Source organism: Ovis aries, chromosome 2 (genome assembly GCF_016772045.2).
Source record: "Ovis aries strain OAR_USU_Benz2616 breed Rambouillet chromosome 2, ARS-UI_Ramb_v3.0, whole genome shotgun sequence".
In the NCBI taxonomy this organism is placed as follows: domain Eukaryota; kingdom Metazoa; phylum Chordata; class Mammalia; order Artiodactyla; family Bovidae; genus Ovis; species Ovis aries.
In genome coordinates this window covers 64,886,368-64,907,941 of record NC_056055.1, presented here as the reverse complement: position 1 = coordinate 64,907,941, position 21,574 = coordinate 64,886,368, and the positions used below count along the sequence as shown (strand labels likewise).

The following is a 21,574-nucleotide window of genomic DNA, read 5'->3' as shown; positions in this document are numbered from 1 at the left end:
GCTTCTCCTTCAAAGCTAAAGTAACCTGCATTTGGACATTAACAGTCCAGAAATAACCACCTTTTCTTTCCACTTCTTCTTTTAATATTATTATGCACTTTAAAATCCCTACCTTTACTAAAAACTTAGAAACACTTTACCAACAAGCTTTTATCTGATCTTAACTATACAAACTCAGGAAGGAAAGACACAAATAAACCAAATAATGGAGATTCATTATCATGTATACTTGTTAACAACAATGGGAATTTCCAGACAAAATTAATGCCAGATGGTATGATGATTTTTTAGTTTTTACTTTTCTGCTTATGGCCTGTCTGGTCAAGAAGGAAATGTACAACACTGAGTGAAGCAGGAAAAACTGCCAAGTGAGTCAATTTCATTTTTTAAAGCAAAAAAGTTTCCTTTAACCCAAGTTCTAAATTACCCATTGAGTGAGTACTTATTAAATAGCTACTCTAAATTTGTTTGTTTTGTATCATAAATGTGTCATGCATAATTTTTATTGCAGAAGCAAGGAAAGCAATATAATGAATAAATGCACAATGAATCCCATAACTGAGGCAATGAAGGAAGCAGCTTTGCCCATCACCAGCCTCAAAATAAGTAACTGGTGAATGTCGTTCATCCTTTCTAAACAGAGTTTACAGCAAGGATCTCATTGTATATTGCTCTCTCTCAAAAAAATACATTCGTCAAGATTATGATAGGAAATGTAGTATTATGAAAATATCTTTTTGGTTTCATTTTAAATGTTTGTGAGATCTACTTCTGGCCAAGAAAGCAGACACTCAAAGACCATGAGTTTCATTTTTTTACATAAAAAAGAGACACTTCTATTTAAAAAATAAATCTAGTTTACTATTATCTAATAGCAGAAATTTAATAAAAAAAGTTTGAAAGCATCTTGAAAAAAAATTCAATCCATCTAGTTTGTGTCTCTTTTTTTTTTAAACATAGAAACTGGCATAAAAACACTGATTTGTCTATAATACATCATTAACAACAACATTATTGCTCAATGACTACTTTTATCTAACATCCTCCGGGACTCTAGTGTTCAAAGCACCCCACTGCTAAGACCTTCAATATTGATGATGATGATGATAACAATGACGATTGAAGGAAAAACAAAGAATCCCAAGGATCATATCTCAAGAAGAGTGTTTCCCAAGAAGCCTTCTGAGCAGTCTGATACCTTTGACTTTGACCTGGAAGCGGCTGCATTCAGGACAGGGGAGAAGAGTAAACTCCTCTGCTTGGTACATGGAATAGTCCGTGCTTGCGACCACAATCTGATCTCCGGGTTCCCAGCTACTAACATCATCCAGCAGGTGCAGTTTTACTCCATCTATGGCCTCTACCCTGAAACCTGAAAAAGAAATACCTAGACCAAAAAGCAAGAAAGAAAGTGATTTTTTTTTTCTAAAATCAACCCCTTCACCGATTCACAAATCAAAAGATAAATGTAAGTCAGCAATGCTTCAATCTGACCCACGCACAGGAAAAGATAGGACATGAACACACATAATCTTAACATTAAGAATAAAAGCTGGCCTTAGGTGATTTCTCACTTCTAGACCTTGGCTCATCACTTAGTCTCTGTCTACAGTGTCCATCCACTCTTAATTTACCAACCAAGATACTATTCATCTTATAAAGTTCAGGCAAATCTTTCTGGACTTCCCAAACATCCTCTCAGAAGTAACCATTCTCTCTGGTATTCTTATTCTGTTATTTTTCTCTGGTGTGATTAGTATCATTCCAATGGGAAGACAGCTCACCTTCCTGGAAGTTACATCAGTGAAGAGAGCAAAGCACAGCCACCACGTATTGACCGCTGTCTCACAGTGCAGACTCATAAAATGCCTACTGAAGGGATGAGTGTCCCCACTATCATCTGCAAAGTAACCTAAAGGCCACATGATAGTGCCCCAGTCCAACTCAGCACCTTTCCTGGGATAACATCAGACTTGCAATCCAGGAACTACTAATTTCTGATCTTTCCTGAGACCCCCTTCTGAAACTCACAGTTGGTTCCCAACTAGGCAGATGGAAACTGAAAAGCTGACCCAACATCTCTCTAACTTGCACTCTTTAACATGCAACCAAGTGCAGAAGCTTCTGCACTGCTTCTACACTGTTCCCTGCTTCTCAAAGTGTCCATGATATAATCTGTCATGGTCCAAAACCTGATTTAATGCAAATGAATATGGAATAGATGGAAGCTATGGAAAATATGGAAATGTGGGGAAACACCATATTTCAAAGATATCTGTTTACTTTCTGTATTTCAGTATCACCTTTCCAATTAACTGACAAACTACTCTGGGGCTACTTGAAGATACTGACCCTAAAAGTCGATGAGGGACTTCCCTGGTGGTCCAGTGGCTAAGACTCCAAGTTTACAGCACTTGGGGACCCAGATTCTATCCCTGGTCGGGACAACATATCCTGCATGCCATAACTAAAGTCCCGCACACCACAACTAAGAGTTTGGACAGCCAAATAAACAAATATATTTTTTTTTAATTTTAAAAAAATAATAGTCAATGATAGGAATAAAAAAAACTCATTTACTTAAGTTAGAGGAATCAAAATGCAGGATATTTAGGCAAGACACAAAGAATAATACAAATATCCTTACAGTCTTAGGGATACTTGATAATATCTAACCTGAGGAAGTTCTGAAATCTGCTCCACTAGACTGATCTACCATGCTTTCCTGTTTCTACAAAGCACCAAAACAAAACAGAAGAAAAAAAAAAAAAAAAAAGGAAGGAACCTAATAAATGTAAAGCATTTTTCATTATGTTTCTTTCACATAGATACTAAAGCCCATAATGGAATTTTGTCTAAATAAAGATAATAACTATCAATGATAGCTAACAATTGTTGGAATTTCACATACATAATAACCTTTCATCAAAACAGCTTTGAGATAGAAGAACTATTATATGCATTAGAGATAAAAGAAGCAAAGGTCAGGGAATCTGACTAATAGCTGAAAGAAGATAGTCTGACTAATAGCTAAAAAAAAAAGCCCACAATGAATGCTAATTTAATTCCAGAGTCCAATTTTCCTAACCTCGATACCATTCTTCCTTCCTAGAAACTAAAACAGGCAGGTTAAGAGTAAAGATAAGCCAAAATATCATGGTAGCAATGATAATCACTACCCCAAATTTCATATTTAACCAAAAAGATTTATCTAAAAAAGGGAAACTAAGAAACATTAAATTTTTTTCATAAAAAATTTCAATGATGCTTTTTAAAAAATTTCTAGATAAATAAGTTTTAACTTAAAAGATCATTAGAATTTGTTTCTGTTAAAAAAAAAAAGCAAGGTTACATAGAGGAAAATCTGTATTATTCAACAATTCTTCACTCTTTTTTGGATGTAGATGAAAATCCTTTCTGAGATATCTCCTACTGGCACTAATGAACTGGAAGTATGAAAGAAAATATGTTCATCATCCTAGCTTCCTGGAGTGACTTTCTACCTCTTCCAGAAAATAGGAAACACTAACACAGAACACAAACAATATCCTACAATAGATAGCTAGAATGCATACTTTCCCAGAAATGAGCAGTCATTGGTAATGTGAAAATGTAAGCAAAATTTCTCAAAAGGAAATGTTGACTCCATGTTTGTCATCCTCTGCCTGGAATCTTACTGAAAGAAGTTCCACTAAACTCTTCATGCAAGTCCAAATTCCTGCTCAGAAATATTTCTCATCTACCTATGTTTTTTGCCAGAGGCAACCATGATGTGGTTGAAAGAGCAATAGTCTTGGAGGCAGAAAACTTAGCCTTGATTCCAGTCTCCTCATCCATAATAGATACCATCTCCTCACCTCAAACTCAGAAGGCTGCTTAAATGGAGCATGTGGAAGTCCTATTACATACCAGGAACTGTTTATCTGTTTGTTTTAAAGCAAAAGACTTTTTTAATTACAAGGATACAAAATACAGTTATATCCCAAGTCATGTTTGTATTACTGTTAAAATAGCTAACCTTTATTGAGTGCTTATTATATACTCTGTGCTAAAAACTTCATATTCTTCATGTTTGATATTCACAGCAGCCCTATGTGGTAGTTTCCATTATTATCCCCATTTTCAGATGAGGAAACTAAGGGTTAGGAAGTTGAAGTCATATGCCATCATCATATAGTAAGCAAAAGAGCTGGGACATGAACCCAGGCATTCTGTCTCCAGAAATCCATTTCAGTGAATACTTTACTACAGTACTGCTAAAAACAGAAGTATGTGCCCAGCCTAAAATAAACCTTTCTGGGTAATTACAGATGCAATAAAGCACCTTTTAATTACTCATTTCACATTAATTTTGGTATAATACTGGGTTGGAAAAGAAAGGTGGTGGGCAAGCACAGACAGGAGGCTGCCAATTCACCTGGAGCCAAAAAAATCTAGCAGCAAAACACAGAAATTCTTCAGTGAATTTCCTTTAAAAAAAAGAGTATCATTGTTAGACACGATAGTTCTTCTGAAAGGTGGATTCTAATTTTCAAAATATGCTGAAGAAAAGTAAAGGCCTAAGATAACTTTATAATATATTATTTAAGGAAAGGAAAGCAGGTTAAAACAAAATGAACACTAGGGGAGGGAACATAGATTTTAAATGCTAATTAACTCTGAATGATAGGGTGAAACATTAATTTTAACTTTATACTTTTCTCTGTTTTCCAGTTTGACTATAAGATAAACATAGTAGCTGAATTATCAAGGAAACATTGCTAAGAAAATGAGTAATTTGTTTACACAGCATGTGTTCAAAGGTAATATTTGTCGATAGAGCTATATAACAATAAGATCCAACGTACAAAACCAGTTCACTATCACAGAACATAATCAAAGACAGCTCACCCTATCACATCCAGATTGGTTCAACTGATATTAAGTCTAGGAAGCTAAATCTAGGATCTAAATCTAGGAAATCCATTAACCACACCTAATGACTCAAGAGTGAAGAACAATGTCCAACTGAGGATGCCTAAACTAGATCATTTTCTAATCCAGAAAAAAAAGTTTTGTTTCGGCCTAAAAGATCAACTATAGTTGGAAAACTATAGGTTTCATCTTCAACCAGTTGAGAAATCAAAATAGACTATCATTTGAATATAATGCCACTTTATAAAACATCTGCCACAATACTTACCAACGTATTAACAAGAGTATAAACTGTGCTTGCCTACCTTCAATCCATTCACTATAAGCTGTCACAGAGAACTTCTGACCATCCACAGTATAAAATTCTCTTTGGGCGAGAGCCTTCCCTCCACTACTATGATTCTCATAGTTTCTTACAGACTCATTGCAAGAAGTACTGCCACCGTCAATGACACCAACCAAAGCCCAAGCTTGCCTAGAAGGAAAAAGAGCAGGTGCAACTGATTATTTGTCATGGTACTGACCCAAATCCCCAACACAGATGTTATGACAGGTGCTATTAATTCTATTTCATTTTTGTCAATCTCTCCAACTCTTCTTCCACATGTGGTTGCAAGTCCAAACTTGACTGAAAAAACTGACATCACAGAAGGAAATGAACCTGGATTTTAAATCCCTGTTTGTCCAGTTCTATAACAGGTGAAACACTGATTACTATGATTTCAGTCAATCATTGACTTCCTCAATTCATACTCTTTTCATTCACATTATTTTTTATTAATTTTTTTTCTAATCTTCTGGCCACTCAACATGTGGGGTGTCAGTTTCCAACCAGATATGAAACCCGCATCCCTTGCATTAGAGGACAGTGTGTGTTAGTCACTCAGTTGTGTCCGATTCTCTGCGACCCCAAGGACTATAGCCCACCAGGCTCCTCAGGCCATGGAATTCTCCAGGCAAGAATACTGGAATGGATTGCAACTCCCTTCTCCAGGGGATCTTCCCGACCCAGGGACTGAACCCAGGTCTCCTGCATTGCAAGCAAATTCTTTACCATCTGAGCCACCAGGGAAGCCCCCATTTCTTTCTAAATGATTATTGCCTGGTCTCTTCCACTCTTATCTCTGCAATGTTCTCAAATCTAACTAGATAATAGAATCATATGGGAGCTTTAGAAACATATCCAAGCTTAGACCCAGCCCACACCAATGCAACCAACATCTCTACAGGTGGGGCCTAGAATTAGTCTGTTTTAAAGTTTCCCAGATGCTCTGACTGTGCAGCCACACTGGAGAACCACCAAGTTAGACCAGCGGTTCTCAAACTTCATTGGTATCAGAATTAAATGTAAGGCTTGTTAAACCAGACTGCTGGGCCCCACCTTCTGACTGTTTGACGTGGGGTCATAGAATTACTGACAAGTTCCCAGGTGATGCTGATGCTGCTGGGCTGGGAACCACACTGAGAACCTGAGTCACAGGTCAGAGGTTAGAGCAGGAAGTGTCATCTTTGACTGCACACACTGCCAGTGGGGAGTGGGGAGGATGTGCTACGCTTCAGAGATCCGGATGTAAATGATGTACAGTGGGCCCTGGGCATGGGTTTTTTAAGATCTCAGGTGTGCAAACAAAGCTGAGACCACTGGGTTATTAGTTTACTATTATCAAAGCTATAGAATCACTGTTCGACAGGTTTTTAATTTTATATGCTTTATATCTATTTGTTGAAAGCAATACACTTGAAAAACACCATTTTATTATTGTGATACTGTGATAAACATTCCAGGAACTTTGCTCAAGCTTATGATCAAAGTCAATTCAAAAAAAAAGAAAGAAAGAACAAAGACAAAACATCAGAAAATTAGCCTTAAGACTCCTGGTTTAAAACATGAAAAGAAAAATCTCAGCTTCCTATTGTAGAGGGAAAAAATGCCAAATATAATCTATGCTAGACAGATGGCTGGATATTCACAGATGAAAGTTAACCAATGCATGCTTACATCCTTACAAATCCCACACCCGCCCCTGCATGGATTAGCTACTCTTTGGCTGACTGTGCTTTATAGCTCTATTTATATTCTTTGATACAGCAGAAAGAATCAAATGAAGAATGCTTCAGTTTATTATCTCCTATATGAGGGAAGGAGAGAAAGACTATCAGAGGCTTTCTTTATTTACCAGAACTGCCTCCGCAACTGCAAAACAATGTTCTATTCTACTGACACTATCTCCAAAACACTCCTACTTCCCTCCTCCACTTGAGGAAAATTTCAACGTGCCAGAACATTATCTTCAAAGGGGCATGTTTATGTACCCTGGAGATAATGGCAAAGCAAAGGAACATTGGCAAAGGATCACAATTCTAATTTCTCCGTCAAATCAGCCTCAATATTTTAAAAGGAATTTGAAAACAATAGGGAAAAGATTACCCCAAAAGTTAAACAAAACATTCAGAGCTAATGATCACACAAATCCAGAACAATAATGACATAAAGAAACAAAAGTTATTATCTCTGGTACTACTGGATAATGAAATAGAGTGGGTGTCTAGGCAGACCATGCCTTCACTCCTAGATCTATCAATTGTAGAAATACCTGCACATGAGCATGAAGAGAAGCTCCAGTACTTTGGCCACCTGATGCAGAGTTGACTCATTAGGAAAGACTGTTGCTGGGAAAGACTGGGGGCAAGAAAAGAAGGGGGCGATAGAGGATGAGATGGTTGGATGACATCACTCACTCACTGGACATGAGTTTGAGCAAACTCTGGGAGACGGTGAAGGACAGGGAAGCCTGCATGCAGCAGTTCATGGGATCACAGAGTGGGACATGACTTAGCGACTGAACAACAAATATTCCATGTGAGTAAAAAGCTTTAAAACCATTACAGACCTTTTTTCTTCACTAATTTTTGTCTTCTTAACTTTCTCTACAACTTCTATAGATAACAATCCATTCCAACACTGACCAAAGGAAAAAATAATAACTAGATAAATCAACCACCAAAGGAAAAAAAAGAGAAACTAGATCATTTCAACATGCCAGTTTTGAAGTTCGCTAACTTCACTGCAGATATCCCCTGACTTTATTGTGAAAAGTAAGCAGAAACTTCTGTTTTCTTTGTAAATGTTGAGCCAGCTACTTCCCCAGAACTGCATCAGGAAATCATGATTAATCAGAATATGGCACAAGAACACAAGAATAAATTGTAGGCATGAATACTACTATTTGGATGAACTTCCTAGCCCTCCAGCTTGTGCCAGGGTCTCATAGGACAGTGCCAATCAGACAAGATTCAAATTAAAGGATTCAAAAAACAAAAGAAAAAAAAGAGAGAGAAAGAAAAGAAAAAGAAACCTGTTCATGTTCCACCCCTCCTCATGCTTTTAAGATAATTTTTACACCTTAGCTCAGAATGAGGCCCTAACCTTTCAACTCCAATTCAAAGCAAGAGGCAACCAGACTTCCAAGTTGTAGTGGCCAGTCTGACACCTGACTTTCTCCATCACACTCTCCTCTCACACAGACACAGATTCTAACATGCAGCGGGAAGGAAAGTAAAAAAAGATATGTTTGGGGCTTCCCTGGCAGTCCAGTGGTTGGGAGTCCACCTGCCAATGAGGAGAACATGGGTTTGATCCCTGGTCCAGGAGGATCCCACCAGCTGAGGGGCAACTGGGCCCTCAAGCGGCAACTACTGAGCCCGAGGGCCCTCGAGTCCGTGCTCCGCAACAAGCCATCAAAATGCAAAACCCAAGCACCACAGCTAGAGAGCAGCCTCAGCTCGCCACAACTAGAGAAAGCCCTTGCAGCAAGGAAGACCCAGCACAGTCAAAAAAAAAAATTAAAAGTTGTAAAATATATCTTCATGCTAAAAAAAAAAAAGATATGCATGCCCACCTGTAGCCCAGCCCTTGGATCAGCTTACTTCCCAGCCGGTCCTGGATCATTTGTATGGTTCCTTGTAAGAGGCTTTTAACAGCTGAATCTCCAACAGCTATGGCAACAATCCGTCCTGGATCCTGGTCTCTCAGGAATTTCTGAAGTCGCCTACTTTCATTTTGGAATTCATGGGTATCAAATCTCTCAATTTCCAAAATTTTGGCTGTGTCTTGATCAATGACCCTCACATTGAGGCCCCTGGAAAAGTCCTTTTCAAAGGCATAGGAGCCAAAGGTCAAGCCTGAAGAATTCAGAGTTCTCACCAACAACGTCCATGATGCCTTCTGTGTCCCATGTAATTCCAGTGTCCCGCCGGCTTCCACACCAATAAATTTTTTGCCAAATGTTGGCATACTTTCACCTTCATCTGACTTGCCATACAAGGCAATTGTCGCTTTGGATTTATAGCGGCATTTTTCTGCTCCAATATGAAGCGCCCCACCATCCTTGATCAGGATGTAACGAGTCCTCAAAGTAATATTTCTGGATCCATCTTTATCGTCCCCAAATACAAGCAGTCCTGCAGGGAATAACACTAAGTAAGCCAGTTTCTGAAATATCTTTCTAAGATACAGAGAAATAGCTTTCATCTTAAGAGGGGAAAAAAGCACTTCCGCAGTTAAGTTGGGAGAAAGAATTTACTAAAAGTCTGCTTAGAAAATGGAATCTGTTTTCAAAACAAAGAAATGGAGAATTCGTATCTCAACACGCTAAACATGCCCATGTGTAAGAATTTCAATCCATTCACTTTAAAGGTAAATCATGTATAGAAAAATATCTAAGACTCTACAAATCTGAATCTCATTTTTACCTATATTATCCTGCCTTAATTCTCTCATCACTCTCCATAGCTGTAACAAAGATTTAGCTATGAGAGATGACCTTCTGGAGCTCTTTCTTTCTGTATAAATCAACAGTCTTGACTTGAATGATTTCTAAGGCCCTTCTAGCTGTTGAATTCTACGGTTCTAACTTAGGAATCTTTCCTGTCTCCACAGTTAGAGTGACACCACATTCCAAATGCCAACAATAGTTTTCTACATAAAGAACATCAAATGTTGCTGTTCCCATAGACAGGGACCGTTACTCACCTCCATCCTGAATAACTATAGAATTCACTGTGGCATCTGAGGTCAGACGAAACATATCTCCTTCCTTGATAACAACTTGTTTTGCAGAATCTTGTCCTGGATCCCAGTTCCTGAGACGGGGGTTTTGATCTGGGCAATTCTCTATAAAACAAAGCAACATCAATACCCCATTAAACCAACAAGACACAAAAATACCTTCAGCCAAATGCAAGTACTACTGTTGTTTATTGCAACTTGCAAGTAATGGGCTGACATATTTTCTTTCCATAACGATGGAATTCCTATCCCATCCCACCAAGCAGAGCTATGTCAAATCCTTTACTTCCTCAAAACATAAAAAAGGTTTCACCACAAAAGCAAGTTGCTGCCACCTAGTTTGGGTCAGAGTCCAGTAAAAACAGAGTTCCCCTGAACTATCTACCCTGGAAACAAATCAACAGTAAGAGGCAAAACTCTGAATTGTGTTTAGAAAAGAAAATAAGTTCACAACATACTGATAGATTAAAAAAATAAAAGAAAAAAAAAACAGGAAAATTGCTAAGCAATATGTATATTAGGTCTTCCCAGGTTCCTTCCTATGCTTGGAGAATCATAAAGCAGGTGATAATGGCACTTCCTTCATTACAAAGGCAGCTGCTGATAAATCGAGGTATCTTCAGACATGCACATTTCCCCAACAAAACTGCAAGAGGCAAATGGCCAAAAACATGACTTCTCATTTTCAGAGATGAGGAAACTACAGATTAGAGAAGCCAAACCCAAGACTACTCGGCAAGTTGAGTGATATGAAAGTTCCCCTTTAAGAAATGAGGTTTACTTTCCTTGCAGTGTTCCTTTGCTAGAATTTGCCTCTTGAATAGATGATGATGAAAATACAAAAACTATTTTGCATTGCCAAAGCTATTTAATGCATGAGACCTTTCATTTCTGCTATAATTTGGAAGAGAGAGAGAAAAAAATATCACACCAATTTTTTAAAATTTATTTTTAATGTTGGGATAATTATAATATTGTGTTGATTTCTTCCATACAGCAACATGGATCAGCCACAGATATACATATGTCCTCTTCCTCTGGAGCCTGCCTCCCACCTCTCACCCTATCCCACTCCTCTAGATTGTCACAGAGCCCTGGTTTGAGTTCCCTGAATCATACAACAAATCCCCACTGGCTACTTTACATATGTTAGCGTATATGTTTCCATGCTACTCTCTCCATTATCACATCAATTTTGACCAATTAATGACCAAGTAGTTATGGAGGACCAATTTGTCCACTCTGGACTAGATAGTGTAAAATTCATGAAGTTCATAATATATAAAATTTAGAATGAGCTCACAGCCCTTAGAGTATATAATCTAGTTTTGTATGAAATAATACTGAAAAATATGGTAGTTTCTTTAGATGCAAAAAAGCTCAGAGAAAGAAGAGGTGGCACTAGAGTAACTGAGACAGCTTCAATGGAGCAGACCTAGACCCCCAAAGAGTGGACAGAATTTAAATAAGAGGAGCATGAAGGGGAGATATGAACGCTAGCGATGCAAATATCCCTTATGGTCCAAGTCCATTTGGTTGCTCATTTAGAATAGCCAGATGTCACCTACATTTAAACTAAGCAAAGATTAGAAAGGACAGGATACACTTGTATGAAGGTGGAAGGTATATACTACAGGATAATGTGAGAAAAAGTAGAGATACTGCGTACATCACAAAGACATAGTTTTTTATAGGAAGCAAACTGTGATTCCTTGTTTTGAACTTGCACACCACTAATGCAAACATCTATTTCTAAGTATTCATGTTGGTTTATGCTTTCTCTTTGAGGTGATAGTAACCACTACCATTAAAATTAGTCCTACTAGGTAAGACCTTGGCAATTACTTCATGGAATTAATTTTTGTCCTAGCAGCTTTATAATCACTGAAATTTAACTCTGATAAATCATTCTTACTAATATACTAAGAATAGTCAAACTTTTCAAAGAAACAAGAACCGTCTTGAATTCATTCTGACTTAATATTGAGTATTTCTTGAGCTTTTCTTGTTCCTCCCTCTCCACCCATAAAACATTTAACTGGAATTCTCCATCATATCACAAGCAAATGTAGGTCCCAAGAAACAAGCAATGGACCCAGTTAGAGAAGAAAATCCAGAAGGAAACTAATCTCAAAAGATCTAAAGCCTACTATAATACTTATATAATTCCTCTTGTTTATAAATATTTAAATATTTATATTATATCCACTAAAAAATTTTTATCACCCAACATTCCAATGTGTTTTTTTCCAGTAAAGTACATTTAATGAGAAAACATGCAGTCTGCAGAAAGCATCAAAAAATAGCTTAGCCAGCCCCACCTTCTTGGCTACCCACTTATTGAATAGTGGGATCCATTATTAAAGTTATGTAACAGCAGTAACCACAGTAGGGCTGATTCTGAAATATTTCAGCGCCAGATCTTTCCACTGATATTCTGCCCTTATACTGCCAAAATGTGAAACTAAAAAATGTTGATTCAAGGAACCACATCACCAATTCACTGTCTTAGCTGGAATATGAAAATGTCAATCAAAACCACAGATTTTAGCTCTGATTTTCCGTAATCTAGCAACCATTTACTGTATATTGCTTGGAAAGAATGAATCAACAGCAGCGAACTTGGTCATTTCTCTGGAGAAAAGAGGAAAGAAAGTCAATGGTATGTGCAATGAAAAGCAATGTCGCCAGTTCTTCATGAGGCCCACTGGCTTGGCCAACAAAGATGCTGAGAGACACCTCCACATCACTCTGTCATACTGAATGAAGTACAAGTCAGAAAGATAAAAACAAACATTTTATATTAACACAAAACCTAGAATCTAGAAAAAATGGCATGGAGGAACTTATTTGCAAAGCAGAAATAGAGACATACCAGGGAGGAAGGTAGGGTGGGATGGACTGGGAGATTGGGATTGACATACACACATTACTATGTATAAAATAGATAACTAATGAGAACCAACTGTATAGCAAAAGGAACTCTACTTAATGCTCTGTGGTGACCTAAATGGGAAGGAACTCCAAGGAAGAGGGGAATACATGTATACGTATGGCTGATTCACTTTGCTATACAGCAGAAACTAACACATTATACAGCAACTACACTTCAAAAAAAAAACAAAAAAAAAAAAACAAAAAAATACACATACATTAAAAAAAAAAATGTCAAAGAACATCTCTCTTACTTCAGGTCTACTTCTTTACAAGAATTGAAATTAGCTCCCCCTAAACCTGAAAGTCTCTAAGACCCCTAAATCATCCATGAACACCAAATAGACTAATGTTTCTAAGTCTTATAACCCGTAAGTGAAAGCGTGTTAGTGACTCAGTCATGTTCAACTCTTTGCAACCCCATGGACTGTATCCCGCCAAGATCCTGTCCATGGAATTCTCCAGGCAAGAATACTGGAGTGGATAGCCATTCACTTCTCCAGGGTATCTTCTCAACCCAGGGATCAAACCGAGGTCTCCTGCATAGCAAGCAGATTTGTTACCATCTGATTCATTCCAGGGAAGACAATAACCAGTAAAATACTTCTCAAATGTTACATCCATTTAAGAAGGCACTAATTCGCCTAGACCCAGACATCCTGGAAAGTAAAGTCAAGTGGGCCTTATAAAGCATCACTACGAACAAAGCTAGTGGAGGTGATGGAATTCCAGTTGAGCTATTTCAAATCCTAAAAGATGATGCTGTGAAAGTGCTGCACTCAATATGCCAGCACATTTGGAAAACTCAGCAGTGGTCACAGGATTGCAAAAGGTCAGTTTTCATTCCAATCCCAAAGAAAGGCAATGCCAAAGAATGCTCAAACTGCCACACGACTGCACTCATCTCACACGCTAGTAAAGTAATGCTCAAAATTCTCCAAGCCAGGCTTCAGCAATATGTGAACTGTGAACTTCCAGATGTTCAAGCTGGTTTTAGAAAAGGCAGAGGAACCAGAGATCAAATTGCCAACATCTACTGGATCATGGAAAAAGCAAGAGAGTTCCAGAAAAACATCTATTTCTGCTTCATTGACTATTGTCAAAGCCTTTGACTGTGTGGATCACAATCAACTGCGCAAAATTCTGAAAGAGATGGGAATACCAGACCACTTGACCTGCCTCCTGAGAAACCTATATGCAGGTCAGGAAGCAACAGTTAGAACTGGACATGGAACAACAGACTGGTTCCAAATAGGAAAAGGAGTACGTCAAGGCTATATATTGTTACCCTGCGTATTTAACTTTATATGCAGAGTACATCATGAAAAACACTGGGCTGGAAGAAGCACAAACTGGAATCAAGATTGCTGGGAGAAATATCAATAACCTCAGATATGCAGATAACACCACCCTTATGGCAGAAAGTGAAGAGGAACTAAAAAGCCTCGATGAAAGTGAAAGAGGAGAGTGAAAAAGTTGGCTTAAAGCTCAACATTCAGAAAACGAAGATCATGGCATCTGGTCCCATCACTCCATGGGAAATAGATGGGGAAACAGTAGAAACAGTGTCAGACTTTAGTTTTTTGGGCTCCAAAATCACTGCAGATGGTGATCGCAGCCATGAAATTAAAAGATGCTTACTCCTTGGAAGAAAAGTTATGACCAACCTAGATAGCATATTCAAAAGCAGAGACATTTGCCAACAAAGGTCCATCTAGTCAAGGCTATGTATGGTTTACCCAGTGGTCATGTATGGATGTGAGAGTTGGACTGTGAAGAAAGCTGAGCGCCAAAGAATTGATGCTTTTGAAGTGTGGTGTTGGAGAAGACTCTTGAGAGTCCCTTGGACTGCAAGGAGATCCAACCAGTCCATTCTAAAGGAGATCAGTTCTGGGTGTTCATTGGAAAAAATGATGCTAAAGCTGAAACTCCAGTACTTTGGACACCTCATGTGAAGAGTTGACTCATTGGAAAAGACTGATGCTGGGAGAGATTGGGGGCAGGAGGAGAAGGGGACGACAGAGGATGAGATGGCTGGATGGCATCACTGACTCGATGGACATGAATTAGAGTAAATTCCGGGAGTTGGTGATGGACAGGGAGGCTGTGATTTGTGGGGTCGCAAAGAGTCGGACATGACTGAGCGACTGAACTGAACTGAATTCAACAAAAATCTGTTGCAGACGATAAAAAGTGCAGACCAATATGGTGCTAATCCTGGTGTCCTAGTCTGCTTTCTCCACAGCTTTGAGCCCTTTGATTTTTAGAGATGGATGGGGTGTATTATAAGGCCAGTCTTCATTGGTACTGGGGTTTCCCAGGTGGCTCAGAGGCAAATAATTTGCTTGCCAATGAAGGAGACGCTGGAGCTGTAGGTTCGATCCGTGGGTTGGGAAGATCCCCTGAAGGAGGAAATGTCAACCCACTCCAGTTATTCTTGCCTGGGAAGTCACATGGACAGAGAAGCCTGGTGGGCTACAGTCCATAGGGTTGTAAAGAGTCAGGCATGACTAAACACACACACATTTTAGCAATACTAGATTGAGGCTGACTACAATATCATTCAAAGTACTGCTATGTTACCAACTCAAAAAGCAAAAACCATTTAAGAAATTAAAATCTTCTTAAATGAAGTTTAACTATGAAGACAAGTGTATCAGAACTTATACCCACTAATGGATATTTTCCTTTAAGGATACACATTATTCCTCAAAAATACTGGGAGCTTCTCTTTTGGAACTGTCCCCTCAATTGGTTTCAAATGGCAGAACACAAATCCTATCGCTTTCACTTTTTTTCCCCAATTAAATGTACTTTATCACTGCATTTAGTAATTCTTATTACTAAAAACTTGTGGCAATCTGAAAATCATCCCTATTACAAAGGATGAAATTGTGCCACCACAAGATTTCAGTAAAGACTCTTAAAATTACTATTTTGAAAAGAGATGTTCCAAGAAGGTCTTGAGCCCTGGGGCAAAGTGGCAAAATGGAAAGGAAGAGCAATCTTTTATCATTTTCAATGGATTCCTTTAACAATTGCTCTCATTCATAAGAAGTTATAGCTCCTATTATCTAATTATATATGTTAGCTAGAGCCAAGTTAAGATAACAAAAGATATTTCAGAATTTATTCTATTTCCTTCCCTTCTTTCTTCTCCTATATGCACTCACCATCTGGAGCATATTTTGAGGATATTCCTAAAATGACTGCAAGTGCAACAAAAAATGAAAAACTAGTAATAGCAAAGCAAATGAAAGTATTTTTGTGCCTCTTCTGCTTTCGGCGCTCTCTCTGGACTTGCTGTTCCTCAGATGAAAAAGCAAAGCTGGCCTGGGCTTCCTGTCGGATGGAGGTAAATTTGGCTGAAGCTTGGCTCTTTGGAGGAGGAGGGGGACGCAGTGGGACAACCTTCCCTGGAACATAGCCAGATGAACGATGGCTGTTTCCATTCTGAGGTTGCAGGAAAGCAGGGGAGTGTCCCCTGGAATTAGTGGCATGCATGATACACTGTCACTGTGAAAAGAAACAAACAAACAAAAAAAACTTTAGGCTCAGAAATGTGAGAACTGTAATGCCTTTTTTTTAGTGTGGTAAAATATATATAACATGAAACTTAACATTTTAACCATTTATAAATGTATAATCCAGTGACATTAAGCATATTCACAATGTTGTACAACCATCACAATCATCCATTTCCAGGGCATTTTCATCATCCCAAACAGAAACTCTGTACCCATGAAGCAAAAACATTTCCCTCCTTCTCGCCAGTCACCACTGTAATGACTTTTTCGAAAATATCAAGTCAGCTTACATCCTGATATATTAAACTATGTCATCAATCACCTTCAGTGATCTGCTTCTAATGCCACTGCTTCTCCACCCTACACACTATAATCACCTGATAATGTTAATGCCCAATGCCACACCCCAAATATTGTCAGGAGGCAAGCAACCATATCTTTTAAATGACACAGATTTTCTAATGGGCATCTTGGTTGAGAACCACTGTTCTGGGCAGTTTTTCTCCACTGTGCATAATATTCACAAGGGAAGCTTGTTAAAGAGGTATATTCCTAGGCTCTCCACCCCACTGATTCTGGCTCAGTGGGTGGAAAGAGGGCCCTGGAGTTAATATTTTTAAAATGTACCTTGGTGACACTGAATCAGGTTTTCACCCTTGAGTATAATTACTGTAAAGCTCTTCAAATTGAAGTTAAAGTTTATCTGTCATATGAGGGCCACAAGGTGGTCCTAACAAGTTCCAACAGGCAAGCATACATGTTTCAGTTCAGTTCAGTTACTCAGTGGTGTCCAACTCTTTGCAACCCCATGGACTGCAGCACACCAGGCCTCCCTGTCCATCACCAACTCCTAGAGCTTGCTCAAACTCATGTCCATTGAGTCGGTGATGCCATCCAACAACTCATCCTCTGTCATCCCCTTCTCCTCCTGCCTTCAATCTTTCCCAACATCAGGGTCTTTTCACATGAGTCAGTTCTTCTCATCAGGTGGCCAAAGTAATGGAGTTTCAGCTTCAGCATCAGTCCTTTCAGTAAATACTCAGGACTGATTTCCTTTAGGAAGGACTGGTTGGATCTCCTTGCAGTCCAAGGACTCTCAAGAGTCTTCTCCAACATCACAGTTCAAAAGCATCAATTCTTCGGTGCTCAGCTTTCTTTATAGTCCAACTCTCACATCCATACATGACCACTGGAAAAACCAAAGCTTTGACCAGATGCACATTTGTTGGCAAAGTAATGTCTCTGGTTTTTAATATGCTATCTAGGTTGGTCATAACTTTTCTTCCAAAGAGCAAGTGCCTTTTAATGTCATGGCTGTAGTCACCATCTGCAGTGATTTTGGAGCCCAAGAAAACAGTCTGTCACTGTTTCCATTTTTTTCCCCATCTATTTGCCATAAGTGATGGGACTAGATGCCATGAAGTGATGGGACTGGATGCCACGATCTTCCTGAATGTTGAGTTTTAAGTCAGCTTTTTCACTTTCCACTTTTACCTTTATCAAGAAGCTCTTTAGTTCCTCTTCACTTTCTGCCATAAGGGTGGTGTCATCTGCATATCTGAGGTTATTGATTATTTCTCCCGGAAATCCTGATTCCAGCTTGTGCTTCATCTAGCCTGGCATTTAGCATAATGTACTCTGCATAAAAGTTAAATAAGCAGGGTGACAATATACAGCCTTGACATATTCCTTTCCCAATTTGGAACCAGTTGTTGTTCCATGTTCCATTCTAACTATTGCTTCTTGACCTGCATACACATTTCTCAGGAGACAGGTAATGTGGTCTGGTATGTCCACCTCTTCAAGAATTTTGCATAGTTTGTTGTGATCCACACAGTCAAAGGCTTTAGCGTCATCAATGAAGCAGATGTTTTTCTGGAATTCTCTTGCTTTTTCTATGATCCAGTGGGTGGATGTTAGCAATTTGATCTCTGGTTCCCCTGCCTTTTCTAAATCTGGCTTGGACATGTGGAAGTTCACGATTCACGTACTGTTGAAGCCTGGCTTGGAGAATTTTGAGCATTATTTTGTGTGAGATGAGTGCAACTGGGCGGTAGTTTAAGCATTCTTTGGCATTGTCTTTCTTTGAGAATGGGATGAAAACTGACCTTTTCCAGTCCTGTAGCCACTGCTGAGTTTTCCAAATTTGCTGGCCAACTGAGTGCAGCACTTTAACAGCATCATTTTTAAGGATCTGAATTAGCTCTGCTGGAATTCTATCACCTCCAATAGTTTTATTTGTAGTGATGCTTCCTAAGGCCCACTTGACTTCACACTGCAGGATGTCTGGCTTTAGGTGAGTGATCACACCCTTGTTGTTGGTAATACAACTTATTTTTAACCTTGCTATCACTTAATAGACTGTGAATTCATTTAATGAGAATATCTATACTATCTTTTTAAATACTGACATTTTGTTTTAAAAAATAGCAGGCATTCAAATATCATGTTTAAGATGGTTTTAAAAAATAGTGAACTCCGGGAGTTGGTGATGGACAGGGAGGCCTGGCGTGCTGTGTTTCATGGGGTCGCAGAGTCAGACATGACTGAGCAACTGAACTGAACTGAACTAAACATTGCTAGAGCACTTACTACCTGGTCCTGTTCTAAACACCTTAGATGTGTTAACTCATCTAACACATTTAATACAACAAATCTATGAATAGGTGCCATTATCCCCATTTTACACACCAGAAAACTGAGGACTAGAAAAGTTAATTAGCTAGTTTACAGAGAACCAGGACTTGAACCCAAGAATGTTGACTAACAGTTACACTAAGGTGTCTTCCAAAACACTTGAGAGACAGTAATTTCAAAGAATCAGTTCTGCAAGGGTATAACCAGAAAGGGCACTGAAGAGTCTGAAAGGGCACTTTAGTATTCTCAGAACTTCTTCGTGCAGAAGTTTACCAGACTATATATGATTCTTTCTAATCTAAGAGAACCTGACACAAACACAAAAAGGCAGTCCTTCTTATTTTCTATATTCTTTATATTAAGCATTTAGTTTTTGAATAAAATAATAAGTTTTAAATGAAACTGACTCCAATTTTGTCAAATGAAAGAGAAGGGGGCTAGGAGGGAGAAAAAGAGAAAGAATGGAAGAAGGGAGGGAGGGGAAAAAAGGGAAAGAAGCATTGTCATTTAATGTTCTTACTGCAACAGCTGTGGATAAATAAGAAACATGATGTTCGCTACTTCCCCTCCTTAACAACTGTAGCATCTCAGAGCCACCTGACTTCATTCAATACTCTCACAATTAATCCCCCTCATCCCCTGCCAAAACAGCAAAAAAGGGTACCTCTAAACTGCTCTAAACTACAGCAAATCCACTAAACACAAAATGTGACCAATTAAATAAGCCACAAATAAGTGTTCCCAGACCCAAACGACCTGGAAATTAATGGGGACAGAAGGGAAATCTAATCAGGAATTGATGCTGATTTTACATGGGGCAAAGAACATTCTGAGAGTCAGCGTGTCTGTCAAAAGCACTTGGTTTGTGGAGTTTGATTTCTGGACAAAAGTAATTATTTAGATGAAGCTTAAGCTCCATAACAAAGGGAAAACAACATGATTCAAGGTACTATTGAAGAAACTGCTGCCTGTGCCAAGCAGCAGAACAAAATAATGGATACATCCTGCTGGAACAAATGAGAAAGTATGACAAAGACCCCTTTATGATCATCCATTAACAAAGAAAGGACTAAACTAGATATTCTTGAGTGCCAGGCTCACCAGGGTGAGAGGGGAATCAGACTATAATCTCCTCTGAAAGGGAGTGGGAATCTTTTATTTGAAGCTACAATCATCTGAAACTTCATTGTTTCAGGGTGAGAAAGGCTGTTATTACTTAACAGGCTGGAGGCCCCTTTTGTGGAAGATAATGTCTCCAGATGTACCCATAACAACAACAAAAAAGGCAGTGAGAGGCTCAATGAAATCACCATCCCACTTGAAAAAATGTTGTCTTCACATTCACAAAATGGTATCCTAACATGAAATTTCACATGGTGTTAATCACAAACTGACACGATCAATAAATCAGAAATAATCATGATGTGTTTTCCCCATAAATCTTCCCCAAAACAATATATATTTTTTCTATATATTCTGAGCCCATTAGCTCTATTTTACTGAAAAACATGAAAATACATAGTAATAAATACAATAATTATTTTCCTAAATAATAAATTATTGCAACTATATTTAAGAGTAAATTTACAAGAAAATAATCATATTATATGCAGATTATCCTCTCTATTATGCTTTTAGAATATATAAGACAAATACATTGCTATAGGATTTCACTTTACATTTACGAGTTTAGTTTAGGATTTGTATTATAAATTCATTTAAAATATATTAATTGCTTTTTATAGATTTCAATAATTCATGGGAAAAAATGACATTTCACTCATTCAATAAACAATTGTGAGCTCTTGCTGTCATTAGAGAATTGTGGTAGGAACTATGCGTGAAAAGACAAAAGATATACAGCATCCCCAAGAAATGCAACTCCTAAATTCAATTTTATTTATTTACTTTTAAAAATTATCCCAAGTATTTATTTTGAGTATTTGTACAAGTGAAACAGTATAAAATTTTAAACAATATTATACATAGAGTCTTAAATCCAATTTTTAAATCCCTTGCTTGAAGGAAGAGTGAAATTGACCACGGAAATACTGTGAGAGGTACCCAGGCCATTCAGTCCAAAAGGCTGTTATCTTTGGTTGCATTAGTTTGAGTATAGGGTCCCCAAAACAAAGAGACCTAATAGAGGAAAGAGGATGAAGAGTTTCCCCCAGTCTTTCAAGCCTTATTCTAGGTGAGCATGAGGTGTAATTTTAAAATTTTTACTACAGACTGAAGTTCCTACTTAATACACTGTTCATTTGTTTATATCACCTGTCATTTTTTAAAGGACTGTATTTCTAGCGGAAAGCACACAGATTACAGAAGGAACACACCAAGATTTTAAGAGTTATTACAGACTGTGCTAAACCTCTAAATGCAGAAAATCCATCATGAGCAATAATGCAAGTCATTCATATAAAATTTGGAAATACACTTTAAAAAGGTTCTGAAGCATAATTTTTGGTATTTAGATGTTCCTTGGAAGAATTAG

At 38.2% G+C, this 21,574-nt stretch overlaps 1 protein-coding gene across 9 annotated transcripts in view; it reads right to left on the bottom strand.

Annotated features, from left to right (window-relative positions):
- The window catches only part of CEMIP2 (cell migration inducing hyaluronidase 2), an 80,503-nt gene that overhangs the window by 45,674 nt on the left and 13,255 nt on the right, over positions 1-21,574 (bottom strand). For 8 of the 9 annotated variants that reach the window (XM_042243348.2, XM_060409374.1, XM_060409373.1 and 5 more), the window contains exons 2-6: positions 16,090-16,432; positions 9,947-10,087; positions 8,814-9,375; positions 5,220-5,389; positions 1,199-1,387 (exon numbers count right to left, since the gene is read on the bottom strand). In XM_042243348.2, coding sequence (XP_042099282.1) covers positions 1,199-1,387; positions 5,220-5,389; positions 8,814-9,375; positions 9,947-10,087; positions 16,090-16,420 — 1,393 coding nt within the window. In that variant the 5' untranslated portion in view covers positions 16,421-16,432. The remainder of the gene's footprint in view (positions 1-1,198; positions 1,388-5,219; positions 5,390-8,813; positions 9,376-9,946; positions 10,088-16,089; positions 16,433-21,574) is intronic. The other variant, XM_042243349.2, reaches the window with a different exon arrangement.